Consider the following 26,733-nt stretch of genomic DNA (forward strand, 5'->3'; position numbering starts at 1 on the left):
ATTCTTGCAAGTAGAATATAAGAGATATTTGGTTTTAGTTTGCTAAATGTCTACCAAATGGTCATTGCATCAGGTTTTACTTCTTTCTCTTTGCTTTCATTCTAGGGCCCCGCCTATTATCGGCTATTTACCCTTTGAGGTTCTGGGAACGTCAGGTTATGATTATTACCATGCTGATGACTTGGAGCTTCTTGCTAGGTGCCATGAACACTGTAAGTTCCTTTCCCATTGCTTGCAGGGAAGTGACAACGTGCGCCTTTGATCTTGTTTATTTCCCATCAGGATGGTGCTTATGACTATTGTGCAAAAGATTGTAGTTGCAAAAACGTATGTTTATTAGGGAAATTCTTCCCTAGTCCTGTAAAATATGGCTCCGTCCATGCCTGACTAGGGTAGATGAATCCCTAGGAATCTATTATTTCATGAGGGTGAGTTTTATCAGTGAGAGTTTGCCAAACTGGCAGATATCTGTAATGTTTGGCCACTGGAAGTCAGTTGCCCTGAAATGTGGTTTACTGCAAAACTGGGAGCCAGAACTCCTGTCCTCAGTTCCTGGCTCTGCTATTGTGTTGTTGTGTGAGCAACCTTGGTTCTTGGGGTTTTGCCACAGCTGCAGAGCACGCTCCATTCCTATTATCTTCAGTGGAACCATGCGTATTTAGCACCTATGGATAAAAGGTTGTAATTGTGCCTAGATTACCCATCTGCCAAATGAGTATAATAGTGCCACCTCATTAAGTTGTTGTGAATCTTAATTACTTACTATTTGTAAAATGCGTCTAACATACAGAAATGTTTGATCGAGAAATATTGTATACAGCTTCCCTGTTGGCTAAAGCGTGTGGTGTCTGTCTGTTAGTCTATCTGTCTCGCAAATCAGTCAGAGAGGAAAGGGTAGTTTTGTCAAAAGTGTGAAAGAACTAACTCTGCAGGGTGTGGTTGTAGTACAATCAGGAACTACTGAGGATGCACGTATAGCCCCTGCCCTCTGCTGGAGAGAATCACAACCACTCAATGGTGTGTCCATCCCAATGGCTGTAAGGTCAAACAAACTGCCTCCATAGCTAAAGGAGAATCAGATTCTTTCCAGCAGCGAGTTGGAAACATCCATGGGAGGGGTGGGTAGAGGAGTGAAATCTCCCTGAGTTTTTATCCTGGAGTTTTCCTGGGATTTTTGCAGGGCCGGCTTTGAGGTTCCCTGACAGATTATGTGGATCTGAGGGGATCTGCAGCTGGCCATTGTTCTCTGTGTGCCTGCACTAACTCTGGAACCACTAGCTGGCTCCCAGGTGATGTGGCTTCTTTTGGCAAGATGTGGGCAGCTCCTGGCTGGATATCCTGTGGATGCTTCCCCCCTCCCCCGGTTTCAGATCTCTGGCCCCATAGAGGACCTGAGAGGGGTGATGTTGCATAGTCAGGGGCAGATGCTGTGCCACTCTGCATAGCCTGCACAAGAAGATCAACCCAGAAAAGTCCCCGTTGCACTGATAACGCTGGGGGAACAATCGGGCTCAGGATGTCTGTGAATGGGCCATGTGCGAATGCCAGTTATTGGGGCATTAAGGCAACAAGAATTCAACGGAGCTCTGCAGTCGAGTTGGCATAGCCCCTGTGTCACACTTCAGGGCAACTGTGCCTGTATTCCCCCTCTGTGGTCCAGCAAAGACACCATTTAGGTTTCCGGCTCCCCAGCTCTCCCCTCTGAGGGGCAGAGACACGCATCTGTCTCCCTCCCGACTGAGGCGTTTCCACGCGACACAGCTCCCCACCTACTCTGTGTGAATTCCCCAGCAAGTCAGACTGCCTCAGCCGGCCTCCTTTGACATCTCCTCCGAGCTATAAACGATGCAACTCCCCACTGTTAAATTACCAGCCAGCCCTTGGGAAGCAAGCACATTTATTCTTAAAGTGAAAGCAGTACACAGAAAACCTATTAAAAGAATCAAAGGACCTACACACACGCACTAATAATAAGCTTACCAGAGATCACTGGCTGGTGGTCAGTCCTTCAGATCCCCCATGGGGGGGTTCTGTGGTTCTAAGTTGATGACACCTTTGGCTCAGCACAAGAACACGGGGAACCTGAGGCCTTGTCCTCGCTAGCATTTACGTCGGCAAACCCTTTTTTTGCAAACACACCCCAAGCGACATAAATTTTGCCAGCATAAGCGCTCACGTGGACAGCACCTCGTCTATCCTCTCCCACTGGCCTAGCTACTGCCACTCACTGAGCTGGTTTTGTCATGTCGACAGGAGAGCCCTTTCCCATCAGCGTAACGTGTGTATATGACAAGCGCTTATGCCGGCAACGTTTATGTCCCGCTCAGGGGTGTGTTTTTTTCACACCCCCGAGTGACCAGCGCTGACGCCAGTGCTAATGTAGACAAGGCCCGAGTCACTCACAGCCGGGGTCTTTGATCTGGGACTAGGTAATTCATAGACAATGGGTTACTCCTCAGGAAATAGCTTCAAAAGGGTTGGGTCCGGAGGTGGGAATTTGCATTTCCCTCCGCCCAAATATTTCCTAGGAAACCTACTCAACGTTGTTTATCCCAAACATTCCTTCTTGTATGGCCCACTGTTTGAAAGAGTCCTTTGAAACTCAAGGGTTTACGTTGCTCATGTCTTGTCTCTGGAGCTGTTCCATGCAATCCCACAATAGTACGTAAACATTTGCATTTTTAATGCAACGAACTCCTAAAATACTTCAATTTAATTCAGAAAAGTGTGTCCTGGATATTTCCGGAAATTGCCATATATTGTCCCGGCATGGGATTGGTTACATTTCATGACCTGTAACAGTGTGTGTTGAATGTTCTCATTAGACGGATTAGGAAGAGCACTCACCCTGCTGCTAACTACCCAGTGGTTTGCTCTGAAATTCATCCATACCATGGCTGGCATGCTCCTGCTACAGTACACCATGCTGGTGTTACTACAGATCTCACTGAAGCCTGGAGCTAGTTTAAGGAGGGACTGGGCTGGTGGGAGGTGGGATTAGGTTTTACTACCTGCGTGGGTTTGTAAAGCTTCTCTATTATTATTTTATGAGCCCATATCTTTTTCATTTCATCACGTACGCTTGCAATACAATATTTTAAAGGAGAAAACTTTTCAAAACCACCCCGGATTAGTTGAAAACCGGCAGGTAGGCACCTGAAATCCCTATAAACTCTCTCTGTTCTCTAGCTGGGTTGTGTGGGTGGTTGGAGCATGCTCCGCTACTCCACTGGAGCCAGCCCCTCATGATGTGAAGGCGCACTGTGAACCTTCTATGAAAAGCCAGGCTTTCAGTTCTCTCTGAAGTGCTGAATTGCCCGTCTCAGTTGCTTCTGCTCTCATCAAGATGGAACATCCCATGCGACACTTGTAGCTTATCCATGCACGACAGACATGAGCAGCACATTGTAGTCTCCAAAAGAGGGTGCATTCTTTACTTCATTTGAATTAAAGGCAGTATATGTAATATAGTGTATGTGTGTCAGTGACTCGGGGCAGCTTTCCAGTAACACCTTCCAGTACTGTAGAGCCAAGACTTTAGGTGCAGTTATAGAATTTGGACTCTAGTCAGTTTCAAAGAGTGAGTTAAAAGTAGTTTCAGGTACTGCATGTGCTTCTCAATCCCCCTGCCTTCGCTTGTGGTTTTACATCCCGGTATGTTTTTCTCTTCCCTCTTGCTGTAAAAAACACCCAAACACACAGCAGAGGAAACCAGTTGCCTGGCTGAGTATACAGAGGAAACAGTGAAAATGACTACCCACAAATTGTGTCAAATGCATGAAGGAAACAAAATGAAATAATACAGAGAATTGTTTCACTCCAATCTCTTTCAGTTATAATAATCTTTGGTGTCACCTGGAACTGTAGTAGGTAGAAAAAAGCTACTCAGACAGAAGTGTGATTCTTAAATTGACAATGTCCTTTTTATTATCGTGTGCTTGCAGTTCAGCATATTTAGATACCTAACTCTGCTGGATTTGTGGGTGGAGTCTGATACTTCGGCATCGAATCTACCTACTTAGTTACTTATATTTCCCATCACTGATATTATGTGAGCACCGCACAGACATTAACAATGTTATCTACTCAACTACCCCTGCATGGAAGGGATGTGTTTTATTCCCATTTTGCACCTGGCCAAACTGAGGAACAGTGATTAAATGACTTGCCCAAGGTACCCAGGAAGTCCTGACAGAGCTCAGTTGTAGACACAGTGAATTGCTGGTGCAAAATTGTGCCTGTGGTATGCAAAGGCCTATTAAAAGTCTGGTCCTTGATATCACGTTTTATTACATGTTTTAAATAACACTTGTTAAATGGTATTTTAAAAGGGAGATATAAGTGGTTAGCTTTAGCAACAACTGGCTCTCAAAAGAAGACACTGTCTCTATCTAAACCGTGGACATTTCAATTATCAGTTAAAGAGACTTTAGCTCTCAGATCAGGGTTCTTCTATTATCAGGTTCCGGACTTTAAGCCAGCGATGTCTGAAATGCATGCAGACATACTTATAAAGCGCCAATATACTCTTCAGTTGACGTCATTCATGTGTACTGTTTGCTAGCAAAGAAGTAGAATGTTTTCTGTGCCAGTGATGACCATTGATAAAAATGAACCCAGAACATTGGAGCACTTTCTGTTTAAATTAACAACAGCAAATCAAATAAAAACTCAGCACATTGTTGAAAATGTAAGCAATATTTAGGAAAGATTGATAGCAATGTTAGCATTGTTAGCCCAGAGCTATTCTTCTCATCTCAGTTCCGGTATGAACTCTTTGTAACTGTTATTAACAAAATTTGTTTCTTTTTGTTTAACAGTGATGCAATTTGGAAAAGGCAAGTCCTGTTACTACAGATTCTTGACCAAAGGCCAGCAGTGGATATGGTTGCAGACGCACTATTACATCACGTACCACCAGTGGAACTCCAAACCTGAATTCATTGTTTGTACACACATTGTAGTTAGGTAGGAACATGTGCTTAACATTTTGCTGTTAATCAATGTGCTCGTCCATTCCATTTTCCACTCTTTTGTATGTTAGTCAAATATTTGTGGTGCGATTTGATTCATTACGACGATACATAGTTATATAAAATGATTATGGGTAAGAACTTGGAAATTGTTTTTAGTGTTTTCATTACTCACTTTTTGGCAACCAAGCCAAAAAGCTTGGAAGCAAGATTTGGCTGAGTATATTACAATCCACTTTGGCCTTAGCAATGACACAGATATATCAAAAACTAAAGCTGTTCATTAGCAGATTGCTGCATGGACGTCAGTGCAGTCATACAATTCTTACCAACCTTTTTGATCACTGCTTTAGATGGTTATTACTTGGAGCTGGTGGTTTGTTTTACCCCATAGGTACTTTAAAATTTAGCACATGACACCCCCTAGTGTTGGTTCTATTGTACTCGACGCATTAAATAATGTGCTATGAATCTTGTGCTGTCTTCTTCTAGTTTTGGAGAGGTTTGTGATACACAATTCCTGGGCTATAATCTGCTTCCATCCTTGTCAGTGGTAAATTCCCATTGCTGGTTCGAACAAGACCGAGTGCATAGCTAGAATGGATTTAGTGGAGGGTTTAAAAAGAAAGTAACATTCAGTTTGGTCAGCTAATTTAAGTAAAATGTATTCCTCAATTATTGGGTGTCGTTTTGTGAATTTACCCTTGTCTTCTGTGTTTGAGACTATCAAACATTTGGAGAAAAACCAACTAAAAACATCCTATCTTAATAAGTAGGCATAAGTGGGTAGAATGATATATGCTGGTATAAATTACACACTGAGAACAGTCTTAATTTGAATGCATTCATGCTATACACATATCTTGAGGCTTGTTGATTCTGCCTTCTTTGGGGGAATTTTTATATCTTTCTATCACCTAAGGTTCCGACCTTGTGGAGTGTGAGCATATATTTCTGTCTCTACCCCTGGTACATGCACATCCTAGACACACATCTTAGTTCAAATAGTTCAGGGTGAACTTACATTTGTAAACTAGGAAAATTAATAGAACCTTGGATTTAAAAGATGAAATAAAGGAAATTTGCAGCTAAGGGGCCAAATCCTGACGTAGTGAAGTTGATTTCTTAATGGATCTGTGCCCGTTCACCCCACCTGAGCATCTGGTTCTTATCCCCAAGCTTAGTTCTAACACAGTGCCCTGGCCCACGCTCCATATACGTACTGGAGAGTCTCTGAAATATCTCTGTTGTTTTGAGAACTCTCATCATGAAATCTCAGAGCTTATGATTCATTCCTGTTTTATTATTTAAAAGACAATTAGTAAGAGCTGTGAGGAAGCTGACACTCTGACACACATGCTCAAGCGATCTCAGGGGGCTTTAAATTTGGCTCAGACTTGCCATTGTTCCACTTGCGGATGTTCCACTGAAGCCAGTGGGAGCTTTGCATCCCCATCTGTGGTGTTACGTGGTGCTGCCCGCGTGCTTTGAACATGTGGCACCCATTATAGAGAAGAAGGTGCCCATGCAGGTGTGATACTGTTCAGTTACAAACCCAGGAGTCACAGCCATGCAGGCCTTCCTCAGGAGAAACTCCCCATGGAGTAGCTTGAGTCCCGCTGAGCTACTGTACCACTGTTATTAAGACACACGAGAAATTAGCTATAGGCTACAAAGTGTGTGTACCCCCTACTATCACTTCCCTGCATGAGGACTTTTCTCTGGCAGCCTGTGGAGAATTGGGAGTTTCTGGCTGGAGATAATTGTAGTAAGGATGAAGGTGCCCTTTTTCCCTGCTGTTCACGAAGCAGCACATTCAGAGAGCAGCACATTGTTTTGAGGGTCGTTTTGCTTTCAGACATGTAGAGCCAGAATTTATCATTTGGCTTCTCAGTTTGAGCTCCAGGTTACACGTGCAGTTTCTTGCGTCTGCTCCGCGGTTTTCCATGTGCAAATAGTACATGTGCACCTGTAAATCAGCAATTAGATTTTAGAATATTGTACCTCATGCTCACTAATTGTGTGTGTGTGTGTGTGTGTGTGTGAGTGTGAGTGTGTGTGAGTGAGCGCAGAGCTGCAGGTACAACATGAGAGATCCTCAGAGAACAGTATATCAGCTTAGCTACCACTAAGAATTTTGTTCTAAATCCTTTTTTTTTTAATGTAGTTATGCGGAGGTTCGAGCTGAAAGAAGGAGAGATCTTGGCCTAGAGGAGTCATCTATCGAACTAGCATCATCTTCTTTGAAGGTAGGGCATGCTGAAGAGGGAGAAGGAAAGGAACATGCAACTGTAACTCGTTAATGTTAGAAAAACACATGGACTGTGTCTTCCCTCTTGCTCTTTATTCATTTCAGCCTCCAAACCTTCTAGTTCAGTAGCTTTCAAACCCACCAGGAGGATTTTTAACACTGAATTGCACTAAAATATCTAGTTTATAACAATGCAAACTCAATAATTGCATCATTATTATACCGGTAGGTCAAACCTCCAACTCTGTCCGAGACCGTTACTCAAATTATGTCTTAAACCACCTCAGGTCAGTAGAAGAGAAGAAGCTGTTTTACTGAGAGCAACATGAAGTTGAAGTTAGACAGTAAATGAGATACTAACTCTCAGTACCACTGTCATTCAGACCCACGAGACACTGACTACAGATCAGTGCCACAAGGTTTGCTGCTTTTATGCTGACTCACCATTGGGAATCAGACAAAGATGGGAAGGGAAGGGAAAAGAATGATTTATCGATTTATTTTTCCCAGGTCTCAGCCGTGTTTGCAAAGTTGGGCAGGCTACAGAGGGAGGGCAGAGCTGTGATCATTTCAGTTGCATTTAAGTAGGTCTGCCAAATAACTTCAAAACAAGACGTTGCAAAGTGATTTCAGGTGCCTCGTTTTGTAATCGTTTGGGGTCATCAGTCCGTTGGCGCTTCGGACATGACTTTAGAGAAGCCATTTCAAGGGAGGTGAAGGGAGGCTGGTTACATAACAGTACCTCTTTAATACCCGGTGGTCCTTACACAGCAGGCTGCGTGGGCACAGTGGATGTGATAGCTGAGCGTGTGTGATTTAGATTTGTTACAGTCCATGGCGTATTTTGGATAGCTTACTGTCTCGGAGAGCGCTCAAGCACTCATCATTCTAGCAAACATCTCCCGCTGACCTGCCGAGGTACTGCCTTTCTGCATTTTCTTTCCCGTGCCTATTGATTGCCAAGACATTGCTACCCAGACCTTAAACTGAACCTGGCTGGCCGAGGGTGGCAGAAGGGATTAAGAAAAGGGCAAGCAGCTCTCTCTCTCTTTCACTGGAGGGAGAGCATGAGGGAGGAGGAGTGAGAGGTTAGCACGATTAGCTCCCTGGATGGGTATGGAGGGTGGCAAACATAGTGTGGGGAGCGTGACTGGCCTGCTACCGGTTGGCCATCCCATTGCATAAGAGGTGGGCTGCTTTGCCACCAGTGTGCGTAAGTCATCTGCTGGGTGGCCTGTTAGTGCCCTGGTCTAGTCTGCCAGTGCAAGACCTCAGGGTTGTTGCCAGACCCCGCTGCCCTTGCTCTCTAGAGACGCCCCATTGGAGTCAGCGTGACTAGTCAACGGGCGCAGACGCTCGCCCTCTGGCATTAGTGATAAAGGCCAGTCAAGCTGCAGCTGACATCCCCGAAAACCGGTCTGTGTCTCCTTCCATCCCCCCCTCCCAACACGTCTGCAACAAAGGAAATCTTCCCTTATTCCAGCCAGCCAGTTCCCCCTGTCACGTTCACTCCCCCATTACGCAGTCACGCCCCAGTGTGTTATAGTCAATGAGCGGTGGCATCCCTGGAGAAATTGGGCAGGAGGAAGCTAATGATAAAAGCACACGTCTGCTTATACACAAATCTGTTGGCAATCAGCAGCGAAGGGAGAAGGGCCCAGTACCTGTGAATTTCTTAACGGGCCATTAAGCAGGCTAGTGCTGCAGCCATCCTGTCTGGGGTGTCGCCCAGACACAGCACAATTTGAAATACAGATATATCAACCATATCCTTAACTTCCATTACACATATAACACATGAACATAAACATCATCATCTTACTTAGCACATTACAGCCTTTCTAACGGTACCTGACATGGCATATCTCATATGAATTGTTATGATTTTGACATATTGATGTTAAATAATATAATAAATGCTCCCCCCAATCCAGCCAGCGTGATAGAGGCGCATGGAATATTATTATTATTAGTTACTATTACAAAGATGTCAGGAAGCCCCATGGTGCCAGGCACTGTAGAAGAGACAGTCCCTGCCCCTATGAGCTTACAATTTAAACAGACAAGAGGGAATGTTATCTCCATTTGACAGGTGGAGGGCTGAGGGATGCTAAGGTCACCCAGACATTGTGTGATGGAGGTGGGTGTTGAACCTGGATCTCCTGATTCGCCAGCCAGTGTCTTATCCACAAAACCACCCTGCCTCTCTGCGTCTGCCCTCACAGGTGTAGAGTAGCTGATCCAAGGGTAGGCAGAAGGGATGAAGACAAGATGGAGATGGTGCAGCTGCATTTTATAGCTTCTGCCATGAGGCTTGTACTTCCTTTGTCCCAAACACAGCCCCACAGCCCTTGGCATGGAAAAGCCTCAAAGTCCCATGACCATAGGTGCAGCCCCTGGGTTCTTTCACTAGATTCATTGTACATTTGCGTTCCCTTGATGAGCCCTTAAACCGGCTTAGTGTTGCTGCCATCCTGTCTGGGGGTGTCACCCAGAAACACAGCATGAGTTCGAAATACAAATTTACCAGACATAGTTAGAACTCATAATACAAAACTGATACATACACGTAAATGTGCTCATCAATCTTAGTGCGTCATGATTTTCCCATCAGTACCTTGCGTGGCATCTTCTATACGATATTTATTGCAATTCTGTAATATTGGTATCAGTAATATTATGAATGGTCATTCATATTCCACACAGCATCACAGAACCATTTAAGCGTCTCCTCTGGGCAAACTGTTGGTTGTTCCCAATCACCAAAATTAATATTTTAGCTGCAGTTGTAGCCCTTTAAGAAACAAATGCCATGTTTGTCTGAAAAAGAGCAAGGATCAAGATTCAAGGGGGTTCAATCGGATGTTTCTTTGTGCTTCTAAGGATGTCGCTGTCTGTGTTTTGTTCACTGCAGAGTCACAATAGTTACGCAGACATCAGGCAGTGTGGAAACAACCAAGAAACCAGCAGGGAAAGAGTGTCTGTATCGTCTCCTAGCTCCCGGCGATCTTCGCACACAGCACTCTCCGACTCGGCATGTACGTGTCCTAGTATCTCAGTAAAGACGAGGTGCAATACTAATGTATTGGCAAAAGCATGGAGCAACTTAAAATATCTCTAACTTCAAAGCTCAGTTGGAAGTTTTAAAATATACTGACAGACCTAAAAAACCATGTGAGGGGACAGTCGGCCAGTTGGCTATTTTATATCTGTCACACCTGTCTGAACCCAGAATAGACCCCTTTGACATCTTTGAGGATCACCGGCCACCGGGATGAGACCACACCTGGCCTCTGAATCCTAGACCCACCTCCTGACACAGGCCTTTCCCAGCAACTGAGTCGCAGAGGAACCGCGTCTCCCCTGGGAATTTACAGTGGGATCACTAACACACGTTGGTTCTCTCTCTGTAAAACCACCTTTTTAAGAAATGAAGACAAAGCCTCAGAGGCCAGTGCCTGTGATAGGGGTTAAGCAAGAGAGGAAGCGGAAAGTTTAGGCCTTCTTGGTGATCCTCCTTTCTCCGCCTAGATGCTTTAGCGGCAGGTGCATTGGAAATACACGCCAGCCTGGCACCAGGCAGGTGGGGTTGAGGCTGTGATGGGAAACGGGATGAGAGCCAGTGAGCCCAGAGATAGGGGAAGGCTGTGTGAGCCGCAAAGAAGGCGGCACTGCGATCAAGCGTGGCCGGATTGTGTGGAGAGTCAGAAGAGATGACGATTACATGAGCAGGGAGGTGGGCAGGGCCAGCCTAGACGGTGTCGACACTAGAGAGCTGCCCCTGAAATTCCCTACTGGTGCAGCTCCTTGAGGCACGAGCCACTGCACATGCTCCAGGATAGACCAGTGCTGGGATTTCAACAGCTGCGTCATTTACCTCTGCTCGGGGCGGGCGTAGACCACACTGGGGTTAAAGCCCTGGCAGCACTTAGCACCCCCACTGCTATTGCTGCCCCGGGGGTAACAATGGTGAGACGTTTAGGAGGGGAACATGTAAGCTGTCTAGCCTTCCTGCTGAGAATCGGACTACAGCTGAAGTAACAAGGTACTGGAGTTTAATGTGGCCTTTCTGCGAATGCCCTTAAAATATGCCTCAGTTTTATCCATTTCAGTAGAAACTGTCTGTCTGCCTCTGCTCAGGTCATCGTTATTGCTGGGTGGACTCTTTGGGGATTAAGTGCTTCAGAGGCCACATGTGCAAATCTAACCTGGTCAGAAATTTAAAAGCTGGCCCCTCCCTTCTTGAATGGAGGAGAATAAGTGCTGAGGAGACTGGCCTCCTGACATGCAGGGCGGCGTGGCTGAGATGTCACCTGCTCACATTTGGTGTAAGGACGAGGACTCATAGGGATACACCGCGGTATTGAACGCGAGCCCAGGGGCCGTATTCGTGCCGTGGAATATTCCGAGTGGGTTTCAGTGCAGAGACGGTCAGGCTTCATGCTTGTGTGGTGAAGCTGACGCTGGAGAAACGCCACGGAGCGGCGGTTGAAATAGGGGATTAGACTCAGAAAAGGGCCACACGGTGTAGAGAGAGAAGGGCAGGAAATGGGCAGGCAGGTCTGGGAAGCAGTTCAGCGTGGTGTGACTCATGGGCAATGTGTGGTCATGAACTGCTACCTGCTCGCGTTCTTCGCCCAGTTCAGGTAGTCGCGGTAGCAGATCTTTTTGTGAGCTCCGGCAGCGGCTCGGGGCGCTTGGTAGTGGCTGGTGCTCCCACACCTCCACTCCTCCGGGTGTCTACATGTGCAGGGGTTAGTTAGGATGGGAGGGGGCTGGGCAGGGCAGGCAGGCGCATCTGATGGCCGTTTACTTCATCGAAAGGGAACTTCTCTCTTGCAGCCACATCGTCCATGCGGCAGACGGAGGCCGGCACCCCCACCAGGCAGCCGCTGCCAATGGGGCAGCAGGAGAAGGCGTCGCTGAGGCTGGCCTCAAGTGGGAGCGTGCAGGTAGATAACCCTTTCCTGCGCTTAGACGGCGGGGGGCGGCGTAGTGTGCGGGTGCTGGGCAGTGCTGGTGGCCTGTGATACGCAGGGGGTCAGACTAGCTGGTCTGGTGCTTCCTTTTTGGCCTCATGACTCTAATAAGAAATGGCACCCGGGCTAGCGCACGGCCCCCACCGCAGTGCTTGTGACGACTGACAGCAGAGCAGCAGAGCACAGGGTCGTGGCGCACAGAGGGGCGGTCTGCCCGACTGCTCCACGTAGGCTGGCCCTTTGGCTGACGCCCGGGTAGCTCAGGTAGCTATCGTATCCCAGGCACAGGTTGTGGGGGACGCCGTGCCTGCTATTCCAGGCCGTAGACTGGCCGAGCACTGGGGGAAGAGGTGGCACTGCAGGCTTACACCCTGGCCTCTGGTAGCCTGGCGTTGATTTTGCTTCTCCAGACCCACGCAAAGCCGCAGTGCGGGCGAAGAGGGTTTGATCTGGAAGGGGAGTTTTGAAATAAAGATTTGCAATGAGCAAAGTGGAAGACTGAGTGGAAGCCAAAAGTAAGTGAAAGTGGCCAGATTCATCCTTCCAACTCTGCTGACCCCAGTGGAGTTACACGAGGGATCTCTCTGTCCCCAGGTGAACTGGAGTCACCTGTTTCCATTGGCAAAGCTGTCAGTTATTCCAGCCCGCCTCGGCGCCGTCTCTCAGAGGTCAAACGTGGCACACCAAGGAAGTAAAAGATCTCTGCAATGCCAGGAATTTAGCAAGATAGAATGGGCATGTCCATATGGCCACGTGAGAATTTCTTTCCTTGTATCTAGTCAGCGCTGATGTTTTGATAACAGGAGTCCCTCGGTGTAACACATTTACTCCCGGGGGTAGATCTGTCCTGGAGTAGATCTGGCACTGTGTAACCCTCTTGGCTCTCACATTAGGTGCGCCATGGTCTAACACGAACCATTGTTCTCTTTTCCAGGGGATAGTAACTCCTCAGGCACCTGCTGAACATCTCACTCAGCATCATATGGCCCAGCCCACAATTCCCTCGCAGCAAACTGTGATGGTAGGTGTTGAAATCACGTTAGCCCTTGCATGGCCAGCAGGTTGTAATATTCTTATTGCATAAGGAGAGGTCTGAAATCATTGCCCGAGAGACGCAGCTGGCTTGAGTTAGCTGAATGCACCAGCTTTGAGAGCTAGAGACCTTTGTTCTGGTTCCAGCAATGGCATTCTCCCAGGTTATTTTAACTGTCTGTGCAGTCAAGCAGCTCAGCAGAGACGCAGACACCGGCAGGTCCTTCCGATGATGTTTCTTGAGCACTCTGTGATAGGAATGAAACAAGGGCTAGCAAATGCTACTTGGGTCAGAAACAAGAATTTGACATTATTTGCTATTTGAGTCCCTTCTTTTTGTCTTGCTCACGTAGGACTAGGTCCTGGATTTACCAAGTGAGAGGCAATGTGAACTGCCCCGAGAGCGGCCCAAGGACCAAATTATGATTCAGAGAGTCACAATCCAGGCCCTGTTTCCACCTTCGCTCTAGGCAGTCGTTTTGAAACTGGGGTACGCGTACCCCTAGGGGTGGGTGAGCTCTCGTCAGGGGCACGCGAGACAAATCCTGTAATGGCGAGCGAGACATTTTATTTAGTAAGGCTTGGCAATCTGATCCCAGGTATGTTCTGACCCTGTCTCAGAGGGGGGCATGTGGTAGACTACACTATTTGGAAAGCGGCACGCAGCCCAGTGCGCTAGTGGGAGTGATGGCTCATCTGTCGCTGCACACAGGCTGGCGATGTGGGTAGCTGCACAGATGTGTGAGGAGGCATCTTACAGCTGTGCACGTGTATAAGGTGGCTCGTGACTGAGCTCTTACTTAGGGCTCACTATTTCCGTTGACTTTACTGGGAGCCTGTAACCCATTCAGAATGATTTTTAGAGTAAAGTAAGGCTCATAGCAAGGTCCTGCTATTTAGCCCGTAATTGAGTTGTGCATTCTCTTTTGCAAGGAAGAAATGGAGCAAAGTAATAATAACCAATAAAACTTCACTAGGGATACAAAGATTGATAGGAAGAGTAGACGGCTCCCTAACTCACCTGAAATTTTCAGTATAAGCAAAGAAAGATCACCAAAATCTGATTTACCACTGGGTCACTCCACATTTATGCTCAGCAGAGTAACGCCAGCATGAGATTCTAGTTATGCAGTGGTGCGTTGGCTAATACGTACCCAACATATAATTTTTCAGCAGAGTCCTCTTTTTCATGGGGGAAGCTTCCCATATTTTGAGAAGCCGTCTGTCCTGCAGGAGAGAATTCGCTTTTCTGCAATCAGCAGCAATATTAATTCATGCAGCAGCTAATAACAACGAAGGTGCTAACTGTGACGTGTTTTCCGTTCCCCGCAGCCAGTGTACCACTTCCCAGCCCAGCTAGGGATGATGCATCAACTAAAAGAAGAGCTAGAGGAGAGAACTCGCATATTGCAAGCTGATATCAAGACACAGCAAGAGGAGCTCCATGTTATCAAAGAGCAGCTCCAACTAGTGCAAGATTCCAACCTGCAGGTATATGAATCTGTTCCAGTGCCCCCCGTGTCTGACGCCCTGGGCCCGAAGTATCATTCACTTTTATCGTAAGTGTCAGGAGGGTCCAGATAGGTAGGAAAAGAGCCCAGTGGGGCGTTTATCTCCAGGCACAAGGTAGAAAATTTAGAAATGAACACTGTTTAAGTTGGCAACATGTTCCTAAACTCTTGAACTGTTGAACAGCGGTCATTCCTGAAAGAAAGGAAGATTTAGTATTTGTTGTAGCAGGGTTCTGGCTTCCCTGTTGTTTAAATATCAAAGCAGCAATTGTGCCAGTTCAAAAAATTCCAAAAGAGGTGGTAAGTCCAATAAAAAGTCGCCTACTCTATTTCATGCATCTGACGAAGTGGGTTGCAGCCCACGAGAGCTTATGCCTGCAGAAATTTGTTAGTCTTTAAAGTGCTACCGGACTCTCGTTGTTTTTGCTGTATACAGACTAACATGGCTACCCCTCGGGAACTTTCTCTTAAAGTGTCGGGAATAAAATGACCTTCTAGCTCCCCCTAGTGACTCGTTGCAGTATGAAGTGCTACAGTGGTTATGCTTTGCTGTTTGAGTATTCGTGTTCCATCAGGCCACTGCATAAAATATCCACAAGTTGCAATAAAAATATCGTTTGCTGAAACTCATCTTGCAGTGACTTGAACAAAGCAATTCAACAGCATTGCACCATCCCCTGGTTCTTTAGCTGACATAAATTGCCACAAGACAAGAGACTAGTTTTTAGCTTTGCTACAAGAATTTCTGGGTGACATGAAAGAATGCTGTGTCATGCTGTTCACTGGCTCTGAGTGGTCACAGACTATTTGCAGTGGTTATTTGGGAAGCCAGATAATAGGGTTTCATCATGTTATGAGGTTGCCAAAGGTCAGTTGCCTGTTCTCTCTGAATGTTGTGTTTGAACAAGATAGATTTAGAGAGCAAGCCCAAATTCTTCCTAAAGCGTTGGAGGACATATGTTGTTTGTAGTATTATGCAGGATATGTCCTGCTAGTGAAAGCCAGCGCACCATAATTGATGCTGATTTCTAGAATTTTTTTTCCTTTAATTAAGGAAAAGTTCCTGCTTGAGTCAAATATGACACGAAGGAAGGCAATGAACACTCTTCTGCAGTTAGATTAAGCCATGAAAGAAACAAGTAGATTCGACACTAAAATTAATGACAGCCCAATGTGAGAAAGCAAATGCTTTCCAGATATCCTGAGTTTGGTAACATTGGAATAATTGAGTATGTTCTAATTCTGGAACTGGAATGTTCTCCAGAAATGATTTACACAGGAATTTTTTTGGTATCCACAAACTATATACTGTCATCCCCCCCCTTTTTTTTTTAATGAACTTACAAATGAATCACCCTGGTTTAAAATTGTTTTGTGTCATCAGAGCACACATACAGCACGGATTATTTTGTATTTAATCCATGCATTGGGTTTGTCACTAATGAGAACAAATTATGCTGTGACTAGAACAATAGCGTCTCATCCATTTCTTCCTTTTACCCAAATGTCTGCAATATGTTGATTCTGGACACTTTGTGATCAGTGTGGATACCAGTGAGCCACGGTATGCCCGATTTGCAGATCAGTAAGGTTTAATGTGAAAGGTTTTCTATAAATATACTAGTTAGATACAAAGCTTAAAATTAACTACAATATATCATACTCACTAAGCCTGGAGAGCTAAGCAGTTACTCAGAAGGCTGTATACATGAACGGCTTTCTTCAGGGGCCCCACCAGGGAGTCAGTGGATCCTCTGGTCCAACCGGCAGCACCTCCCCCGGAGTCAGGTGTTGATGGAGCGCCCCCCCTTTGTCTAAGTGGTGACTTCTTATACCCTTCCATAAACAACCTTCTCCTAATTATCTCTCTCTCATTATCATATATGCGAATTACCTACATTGGGTTTCCACCCTTAACTACATTCCATTCTCACCATGATAACTGGGGTCGTCAAATCAACATCTGGTGATAGGAGGGGCAGAGTAAAAGTATGCCCCTTGGCAATGTACCCCCAGACGTTCAAGGATAACTTCTTGTTCCCATCACCGTTATCTATGTGCAGCTGCAAGCATACGGTATCTGTATTTTGTCTTATTCTGTGCCGTGGTATGCAGAAACTGAGAAATCTATAAGGTTATAAATCTATTCAGTTTCTGCCAACTGGAAGATGTCATGCTACAGGGGTCGGAATAGCAAAGCAATCAACTGAAGCTATGCTAGGTCAGTAGGACAGTGGTTAAGCAACTCAAATTGTACTGGGCCTCCAACACAATATACAAATATACTGAATGTAATCCATTGTTGCAAACTGAGAGATGAATTTTACTAACTATAATCTGATCAGATTTACTGCACATCCAGGAACGTTGGTGTCACTTTAATTTGCATGCTGTTTTAAATCAGATGTTCACTAACGTCTATTCATGTTTAAAGTAGCAAAGAGGTTGAAAGAAAGAAAAATACAGTCGATCATTCCAAATGGATAACTTTCACCAAGGATTGAGTCAAATATAGGGAAGAGTTTGGTGGGTTGGTAAAAATTCAATCAGACTAAAGTGCCAAAAATATCGGATTGGGGAATAGCTGAGAAAGGATTGACACAAATTAGATCTACTCCTTAAGAAATACATTAGGGAGAAAATATCAAAAAGAGCTACCTATATTAGCCACTTTATTGCTGCAGACTGGCCTTGTCCATAGTAATATTGGTATTATATACTGAAAATGGCTGCAGGGACAAAAGCCCTGTAATCAGTGCATGTGGGAATGTTGAGTGAGTTAAGAACGCAGGATCCAGCAACCAGCGATGGTGGTTTAGATAAGTATCCATCTTCCTTTGATTCTTCTCCGTTGAGGCTGTTGTCCCTGGTGGTGAGTTTTGTGATATAGGCACCCGTAGACCAACATCTGGACTGCAGGTTGCGATTGTTTCGCAAAAGCCATCAGATTCCAGTGTCTAGCCTTTGCATCGTTAGAACTAGTAAACTAGAGGTGACACTGTCTGGGTCTCATTGCCCCTTTGCTAAAGAATCTCGTTTTACTGGATATAGGGATTCCATACAGGGAATTTACGTTAACTTGTCCATTTAGCAGATCCTTGGAACACTGTGTTTTGCACTAGCAATATTATAGATTGCATTAGCGCCGTGCATCCTGTGCTGCGGTCAGGTAGATGCATTAAAAAATGAAATGCAAAAGCTACTGAACCAGCTCCTGTATCTCTGTCTTACAGATGTTAATGCAACAACCTATGCCCTTAGTCTTTAACAACGTACAACAGCAGAGCCCAAGGAGGCCATCTCACTCACAGCAGCCTGGGGCAACCCGGCAGACCACAGCCAAGAAGTCTCAGCAGCAAGGCCTTATGGGATCCAAACACTACAGTGGCCCACACTTACCGTCATCACGTCAATTCCTCAGGGAACCTTGTGTCACTTCCTCCCAGGTTGTTAACTTCTCGGTTTTCTTCAATAGCAATTGCATGTTCTTTATAAACAGCTCTTGTAGTTACTGCATGTCAGCTCGTTTAGGGCCAGATCCATCCTTAGGGCAACTCCACCTGACTTTGCTGGAGTTCACCAAGGATGAAGCTGGCGCCTGGCCCCGTGCCTGCCTCCACTTTACCCCACTAATGAGCACAACTCTCCTCTTGCCTGCTGAGTTGTGGTTTCATGCTGCAGTCAGTGTGAAGTGCATCACTTAATCAGCTCGGAGGTGGTATTTTGTTTCAAGTGATAAATGTAGGTGATGTCATTTAGTTGTAGTATATAGAGATTTAAAGGTGTTAGATCTGAGGGACCAAAATCATTCCTGGTGGAATTCTGTTGAAGTTATTAGAGTCACCCCAGATAGCTGTTTGGTCCTATGATTCTAATTCTGCTCTCAGTTACACCAGAGTATATCTGGAGTAGACCCAGTGAAATCTCTGGGAGTTACACTGCTATAATTCAGGGAAGAAGGCATATTCTTAGGAAGTACAAGAATCCGTTAGTGGGGGCTCCAGATTTTTCAATCCCCTTCTCCCACAAGAGGCTCCTGCCCTCCATCAGACCTGTGCTGCTCTCTCCCTTCTATTATATTCTGATTTTGACAAGACAACTTATTTGTGTAGCCAGCACTCCCAGCCACTGCACTATGGCAGCTATTGGCAGCCATTGCAGACATGTAGTTTGCACTCAACAGATCTGCTGTCTGTCCCCTGTTATATTCAGGGAGCAAAAAGTGCCCCTTCTAACTGCACATTAAAGGTAGATGATCTCTACCGTGGGCTTTATCCGCTTAATAAGGGACAATTTTTTTACGTCTCAGGTACCGCAGCAGCAGCAACAGCAGCACTTAATGAGAGGCAACCAGGCACAGCAATCATGTCTGCCAACGCAGACAAGCATTTCAGTGCCTCTCTACAACAACCCCGTGGTGTTTTCCCAAACTCATCCCATCACTGTTTCTGCTCAGATGCCGACCGAAATGAGCGAAAGGCAGCAACAGTCTGACTACAGCCAAGACAGAAGTCTAAGGTATGAATGCACTCAAAGCTGGATTCTGGGGAGGTCTGAGTGGAAGGAAAAGCTCATTGTGCGCTAGGCCGGGGCAGCAGTGAAGGCTTGGCTTTCATTCTACAAGTCAGGAGCTCTGAATGCTTCACTAATATCTCCAGCATGTGAGAAGCATGAAAGTTCCTTCTTGTGGAGGTAAATATTGAAATCCATTGAGCCGTGTTTTTAATGCACACTTGGCATATTCTGTTAGCTTCACTCCACGGGCCTGAAGCCTTTTCTTCCCTTGATGTACCCATATGTTTCCCATATAACGTAACAACATTTTAGGCACTGTATGTATCATTCTCCCGGCTTCGGTCACAGGGAGCTGAGCTTTTGTTTCAGGGGAATAAAGAAGCAAAACTAGCGCGTCCCATAGTTTTGTCTTGGTTGCCCGGGAACTCCAGGATATCCTTTCTCCTGCCAGGATGGATGCCCTGCAGATAGCCCTTTTCAGTGCAGTTCTGCTAGCCATTCACATGCAGAACTCCCGGGAAGTCTCAGCAGACATTGTTTGTATAAAGGGCTCTCAGGATCAGGCCCTTTAAAAAAAAGATGTTTGGAGGCCTTCTCTCTACAAGAGGTTTTAGCTCATTAAACATGTTAGGGATAAATTCCTTTGTAATCCAGGATGGAATTTGGTCCCTAATATTGTCATCAATTATTATATGCTATGCTCTTTTCAAACACAGCCCCTTTGCCATCCGGCCAAACTCTCTAAAATAGCATGCAAACACTTTACCTTTTTATACTGTGAAGCACTGGAATTCTTCTGTGGAGAGATATCAGCTAAATGTGTGGTCTTATCCAAAGCAAAAGAAAGAATAGGATCCTTAATTTTCATGAGGGTGGGACATTATAATGTTAATCAGCTCAACTAAATGTTTGTCATCTGAAAGACTGAGACGTTTCCCTTCAGATCTGTGATCTCTTTAGAGCAGATGGTGATAAAATGGTGACCTTATATTATCTGCACACAAGCATTCAGGTCCCGGGATGAGTTCGTGAAGGTTTGAGTGCTTTCACGCAGCTTTTACGGGCTACTAGAGATTGACAGTGAAGAATCTGAACATAAAACGAAAAAAATACCTTTTCTGACTGCGCCATGCTTTCGTTCTTTCATAGAATGTTGTTAGATCAGCCTGTCCAAGCCTTGATTCCCAGCGCTAATGGGAGTAATCAATCATCACAGAGCAGTACTGGCAGACAGCAAGCAAAGTAAGTCTTCTCTGTTACTATTGTGCAGTATCTCAACAGTGAACTTTCTGTTCAGAGGCTTTTGTCCAAGATCTTACTGGTGTTCTTTGCAGATTCATGAAAACGATCAAAAATGTTGGGTACCAAAAAAGAAAAATCGACAGTAAAGAGACAAGTAACTATAGCTCAATCTATTTATCTTAGCAAAGAGAAAGTGAAGGGGTGGCTTGATTACAGTCTGTCTCTGTCTACATGGGGGACAAATGTTTAATAATGAGCTCTCCAGTCTAGCAGAGAAAGGTCTAACCTGCTCCAGTGGCTGGAAGTTGAAAGCTAGACAAACTCAGACCAGAAATAAGGTGTACATTTTTAATGGTGAGAGTAATTAACCACTGGAACAATTCACCCAGGCTTATGGTGGATTCTCCATCACTGACCATTTTAAAATCAAGGTTGGATGGCTTTTTTAAAAGCTCTGCTCTAGGAATTATTTGGGGGACACTCCCTGGCCTGGGCTACACGGGAGGTCAGACTAGGTGATCACAATGGTCCCTTCTGTGCTTGGAATCAATGAATCTGTCATTTAAACTGGCCAAGTCACAAGACTCATGGTTTCAGTGGGGGGGACCCAACCATCCAGCAAAGCCTTCAGCTTCTCCAGATCAGATACTCTTGTCCTCACATGTGGATTTCCAATATGGAACTCCTCTTCATTATACTGATAAAGGACATGGGCTAGTCTAGTCCATTTTCCTGGCAATTTTTCCAGACTGCATTTGGTTTGTTTTAATCAGCTTAGTTCTCCAGCATTTATTTTCATGCTGATTCATTGTTTAACTTCTGTTCATGTTTTATTTTCTTCCTATTTACAGATTTGTTCCAGACCAGCAGATACTTCCTCCCCCATTACAGATGCAGCCAATTACATGTAGCACAGTCGGGGCTCCTTCTCCTTCTCCCGTATTTACCCCTTCGGTGATGATTCCACAGGCCAATTTCACTTCCCACCAGACACATCCTCCAGTTCAGCTCCACCAATGGCCAGCGCAACAGCAGGTTCAACAGCATCATCTCTACTTGCAGGTAGTATTCTTGGACAGGGTTTATAAGTGTCAGACAGTTTAGAAGGAACGGCTCTGACCTGAATTGAATCTGTCTGTCTGATCTACTCACGTGACCATTGTATCTATACACACCTACAGCCTGTCCTGTATGGCCAACATTTTCAAAAATGTTCTGCACAGTTGAGGCCATATTTTCAGAAGAATTAAACTCTCATTTAGGCACCAAAATAAGTGGCCAGATTTTCAAATGCAGCTCATCACCCTGTGCATGGAGCTTTTTTGAAAATCTGTCCGGAAATGGTAAGCTGCTGGGTACAAAGCACTTTTGAAAATCTGCCCTCACGTGCCTCTAATATCTGAGCAGACTGGGTTTTTTTTAAAACCAGCCACACACTGTTCTTGAGTCAAATAATTAATTGGTTCGCCAAGGAAACCTTTCGAGAAGACTGATTTAATTTTCAAGAACAAGGATCGTGCCCAATTGATAAAACAGTTAATGGAAGGAATCACTGAGGCTAATTAATAATTAAAAATAGTTTTCATTCTATCAAAAGCTGGGTTTACTAAAGCCATAAGTTTAATGAGTAATCCATCAAAGGAGCAATGTAATAGGAAGAGATCAGATACAGTTGGAACTAGTTATACCGCTGGGCTGATTTAAAAAGAAGTGATTATATAATACCATCAAGATGTGGAATAAGACAAATTCAACACAGGCACAGACACAGTGCCTTTACAAGGATAACGCCTTAATTCATCCGCATAGCACACATGTAAGGTAGGTATTTTTATCCCCATTGTAAAGACAGCAAAACTGAGACAGAGAGCCATCAAGTAACATGTCCAAAGTCACACATTCTCAGCAACTGCCTCACGCTCACTTCTCTTTGTTGCACTCCCAATCACAGACCACATTTATTTTCCATGACCCATTTGTGTGTCACGCTGCAGGGTTTTGTGTGTTGGTATGTGGCTTTCCCAGCCATTGCTCCTCGCAGATGCTGGGGTGGGTACGGTGCAGGGTGCAGGTTCTGTGGAGGCTACTGGAGTTCAGTATTAGCCATCCATGATTGCACTCACCCAGACCGGAGCCTTGCCATGTACTTCCCTGTGGATAAAACTTGCCCCCGATTGGGTACTGAATTGTCTGTGGCTTAAGGAGTGCAAAGAACTTGGGCATCCCAAACTGAGTGCCCAAAAACTTACGGTTACTTTGAAAATTGGGGCCCTCACATCTTCCAGAATCAGACCTGCTCTTTCCGGAGCCCTGCATTGAACAGCTAGAACAGAGCACAAGGAGACAGATCTGATTGTATCATATTTTCTTTCTACAGATGCAAGCCCCTGAGTCGGTCCAGGGAAGTCAGAATCAGCGTATTTTCCAGCCATCTCATATACCGCAGCAGAATACCATGGGCTACTTCCTCCATCCACAGCAGCAAAGCCACCATCCGCAGGGTCAGTCCTGCAACTTACAAGACATGCCTGAAATGCAGCTGCCATGAAAGCCAGGGCGTGAAGAGAAGGTATGAGTCGTAGCTGCTGTGCGAGCAGGACTAAGGGGAAGAAATGGTGAAATTCGAGGAGAGGAGGCCCTCCTCATCTGCCGGAGGAGTGAGGTTTAGCCCAGAGGGAGCAGCGCGGAGGAAGGTCCCAGCAGGAGAGCAGGATCGCTGGAGGAGTATCTTGTTGATTACCATTTTTATATTTTCGGTCCTTGATGCTGCACAAAGCAAAGTCTGGATTCATTAAACAGCAGGACCGTTTTACAAACCACAGCGTAACGGTGAACGGCTAGAACGCCCGTTCGTGTACCTCCTGTCGAGAGGGGCTACTCATTTAAGTGCTAAAATCAGGGTAGTAGGAATTGGTTGTGGAATTCTTGCCAGCCAAAGCTAATCTACCAAGGCAGTTACAGACTTGTTGATCAAAATGATTGACTTAGGCAGGATAACGATCACAGAAGAACATACTCCTAGGTAGCTGTTATTATTGGTCACTAAGCCATATATCCTTACACAGCACAGTATTGCGATTCCTTGGGACTACAATATGGATCTCTAACTGCAGGCATGTTATTAATCAGGTCAGTGCGAAGATCACTTTGCGCCTGAGAACATATTTTCAGTTCAGGACATCAGTGCTTAAATGTTGCTGAAGTTCACTGTGAATTTAAGACCAGTGTTTGGAACACGAAAAACTGTAAGAATCAGCAGGATACCATTCGATTATCGTGTACATAATTCGTTTTGTGGTACTAGGTTAACTGTGGATTTTGTTTTCCTTTTTCCTATACCTCAGTCCCATAATTCATTTTTTCAGATGGTTGGATAATGCTGCTAATTTCCGTAACACCACTCTTGCCTAAATCTCTTACTGTTGTTATACTAGCTCACGTCACCGTTAAGAAGATGTGTGTGTCATTTTGGTTTAAAAAGTGCAGATAAATTTATACGTTTTTATTCCCTGTAGCCAAATATTTTTCAGGGTACAGGCCAGGAATCCTTACATTTTCCACTGGACATTGCAGTACATGTTTCTTTACACCTGAAATCAGATGAAGGCAAACTTTGTGGTTTTGCTAGTTCATGTTTCAATTTGGCAAAGCTGAAATAACAATGACACAGGTGATATTCCAAGCCCCTAGGGAGAGCAATAAATTGTATTTTTGTAAATTGTCACTTTTTAACTATATGTTTATATTTATGAACTGAAAAAAAAATGTTTATTCCTCAGTGGGTGTATAGTAAAGTGTCCCTACTGTTCGTGTCTTTCCAAAGGAAAATGAATATTTAATTTTTAGCTCTTTAGTTGTAACGGAGTGTTCGATTTGGGTAATGCTTGAGCTCCCAAACTCAATTTATGCCATTCACACAAGCTTTTGGAGATACTGCTTGGCTACTTCCTTAAAGGAAAAAAGTGATGGCCAAAGTCATACCGTTATGGCTGGCACTCGGAATAGAGATTAGGGAAAGGTGATTGTCTAACCTCCACTGAATCTCATCAGTCTGCGCTAGCCAGGCTCTTGTGGGACTCCTCCGTCCCCATGCTAGCTGGGTGCCAGCCCATAGGAGTTGAGATGAAATAGTGAGGCTGAAAGCAGTAGGGCGAGATGGCGCATGGTGTGAATTGGGGTTGTACTCGGATGAGGTGACTATCAATCAGTCACGATTTGGCTGCCAAAACCTATCACTCACCACGGTAAAGCAGAGCTCACTTAGGGATGCTTTACTTTAAGCCAGCTCCCAAAGGCTGTCCGGGCACCCAGGGTTTACTGGACCTAGGGACACCATCCCCGGTGACAGCCCCTGCATTGTACAGCAACCCGGTGCTGCAACAGGGATTCCTCTGGTTTTCAGCCACTGTGCATGGGTGGCTGTTGCCGGCCAGAGGGTCGGGCACACTGTTCCTTTGGCCACGTTAAAAACCATTTCAAAATGTGCATGTGTGTTCGTTTCCAGCCCGGCCTGGCTGGGTGTGGTGCCCATCCACACTAGGGTATCGGGCATGTGATTGCAAAACCATACCATGGACTCTGAACACACAAGGGGCTGAGCATGCTCACCTGTTGATTTAAGCCGGGGGTATGGCTTTGCCTGGGAGGGCGGGGTGGAGCAACTGGCAGGATCAGGCCCACCAGGCTGTAGTCCCAGTGCTCTGCTGTGGCTGCACCACGCGCAGTAAATGTGTTTGCACCTTGCCCGGTGCAGTGAGAAGGATAGTGATGCTGTCTACATTCTCCAGCATTAGTCGCCATTCAGGACCAGGCTAGAGCGTTCCAGAGTTAGCGAGGACTTGTTCACATGCCCCGAAAGACTGAAGTAATCAACGGCAACGCCAATAAGCCTACGCTGTAGCATGCAGATGTGCTTAGCACTAACCTACATGCAGTGAACGCCAGGCCAAGTCTGGCTGTCGTTTACACAGGGGTAAATCTGGAGTGACTGCAGATTTACACCAGCGTAGCGGGCCACAGTGTTCAACATGGGCTGGATCCGACTCCCCTTCAAATCAATGAGACGAGGCTTCCTGGGGTGAGTGGGACAGGGACAAAACAAAAAAACCTGAATGTAGCTTCTGAGTTAATGTTCCGCTGGGCTGGAAGAAATACTACCATGGCCCAAAGCACCGCTTTGTATGCAGCCTTCGGGCTGCTCAGTTACCCCCCCAGCGTGGCTTACATGCTGCGCTACAGCTGGGCCGCATTGCTCAGTGGGCACCCAGAAGCTGTGTCACTAGCTGTTATTTGACACCACCCCCCCAGTCAAAGCCCGGCGGTAGCACCATGCATGTTTATGGTGCGGGCTGACAACCCAGCCACTGGGCCTCATGCTGGTGGTAAGGGCAGTGACAGCGCTGGGCTGGCCATACACTGAGGTGACCAGCACATACTGGGAGGCGCGAGGGCAGAACCCTGCCCACAACCTGGCTCTGCCCAGCCATGGCCAACCGCACATTGTGTGAGCTGGTTGCAGCAACATACAAGCTGTGCTACGCTGCCGGGGTGTGTGACGCGGAACGCAGGTTGCTGACTAATGGCGGATTGCAAATTGGGTACCAAAGATTAGCTGGCAAAAGGGAAAAAAAAGTTGTCCTTGAGCGCCTGCTTCGATTCGATTTACCCTGCCTCAGAATTCGGTTTTTGACAATCCTTTGTGACTGGATTGTGTGTGTGTGAGAGACTTTGGCAGGGAACAATGCTGTGCAATAGCAACCCCCCCAACGCGGCCCCTTAGCTATGTGTTGGCCTTTACCTAAGCCGACACTGGGCAAACGTTCTGCCCTTGGCTGCCCGTGGGTGAAGCGGGTTATGGACACAGCGGAGCGGCCCCACATTTAAAGTGCCTCTGGGCCACAGCGGCATGGCAGGGCGGCTAGGTGTGCTGCGTACAGTGGGCTACACACAGCGTCTTGTGCCATGCCTGCTCCGGAGCTGGCGCGTGGGTGTGGAGTGCGCGACTCCTGAGTAGGGCCCATAAGCACCTCGGGTGTGAGTGCAGCCGCGTATGTTTGCCAGCGCTGTGGGCTGGTACCGCAAAAAGCGCTGTAGCTGCTGCCGCTGCGCGTTGGTGCGTTGTGGATTAAGAGCCCCGCCCTGGGCATGCTGGCTGGGCCTGGCTGAGAGCTGTGAGGCGGTGAGCTGCCAGAGCGGCGGCTGGGCGCTCACTTACATGTCTTGGCCTGTGC

The 26,733-nt window shown here is 46.0% G+C and overlaps 1 protein-coding gene across 1 annotated transcript in view; it reads left to right on the plus strand.

Moving 5' to 3' along the window:
• Positions 1–24,848, plus strand: part of PASD1 (PAS domain containing repressor 1) — a 71,075-nt gene extending 46,227 nt beyond the window's left edge. The window contains exons 10-21 of the mRNA XM_067548141.1: positions 106–212; positions 4,821–4,968; positions 7,141–7,222; positions 10,139–10,262; positions 12,067–12,176; positions 13,138–13,224; positions 14,568–14,726; positions 17,980–18,192; positions 19,056–19,264; positions 20,411–20,503; positions 21,355–21,565; positions 22,881–24,848. Of these exons, the coding sequence (XP_067404242.1) occupies positions 106–212; positions 4,821–4,968; positions 7,141–7,222; positions 10,139–10,262; positions 12,067–12,176; positions 13,138–13,224; positions 14,568–14,726; positions 17,980–18,192; positions 19,056–19,264; positions 20,411–20,503; positions 21,355–21,565; positions 22,881–23,051 (1,714 nt within the window). The 3' untranslated portion in view covers positions 23,052–24,848. The remainder of the gene's footprint in view (positions 1–105; positions 213–4,820; positions 4,969–7,140; positions 7,223–10,138; positions 10,263–12,066; positions 12,177–13,137; positions 13,225–14,567; positions 14,727–17,979; positions 18,193–19,055; positions 19,265–20,410; positions 20,504–21,354; positions 21,566–22,880) is intronic.
• The last annotated feature ends 1,885 nt before the right edge of the window (positions 24,849–26,733 follow it).

The sequence above is a fragment of the Emydura macquarii genome, unplaced genomic scaffold (genome assembly GCF_026122565.2).
Source record: "Emydura macquarii macquarii isolate MOO-44397 ecotype Brisbane River unplaced genomic scaffold, CSIRO-AGI_Emac_v2 contig_1253, whole genome shotgun sequence".
Classification (NCBI taxonomy): domain Eukaryota; kingdom Metazoa; phylum Chordata; order Testudines; family Chelidae; genus Emydura; species Emydura macquarii.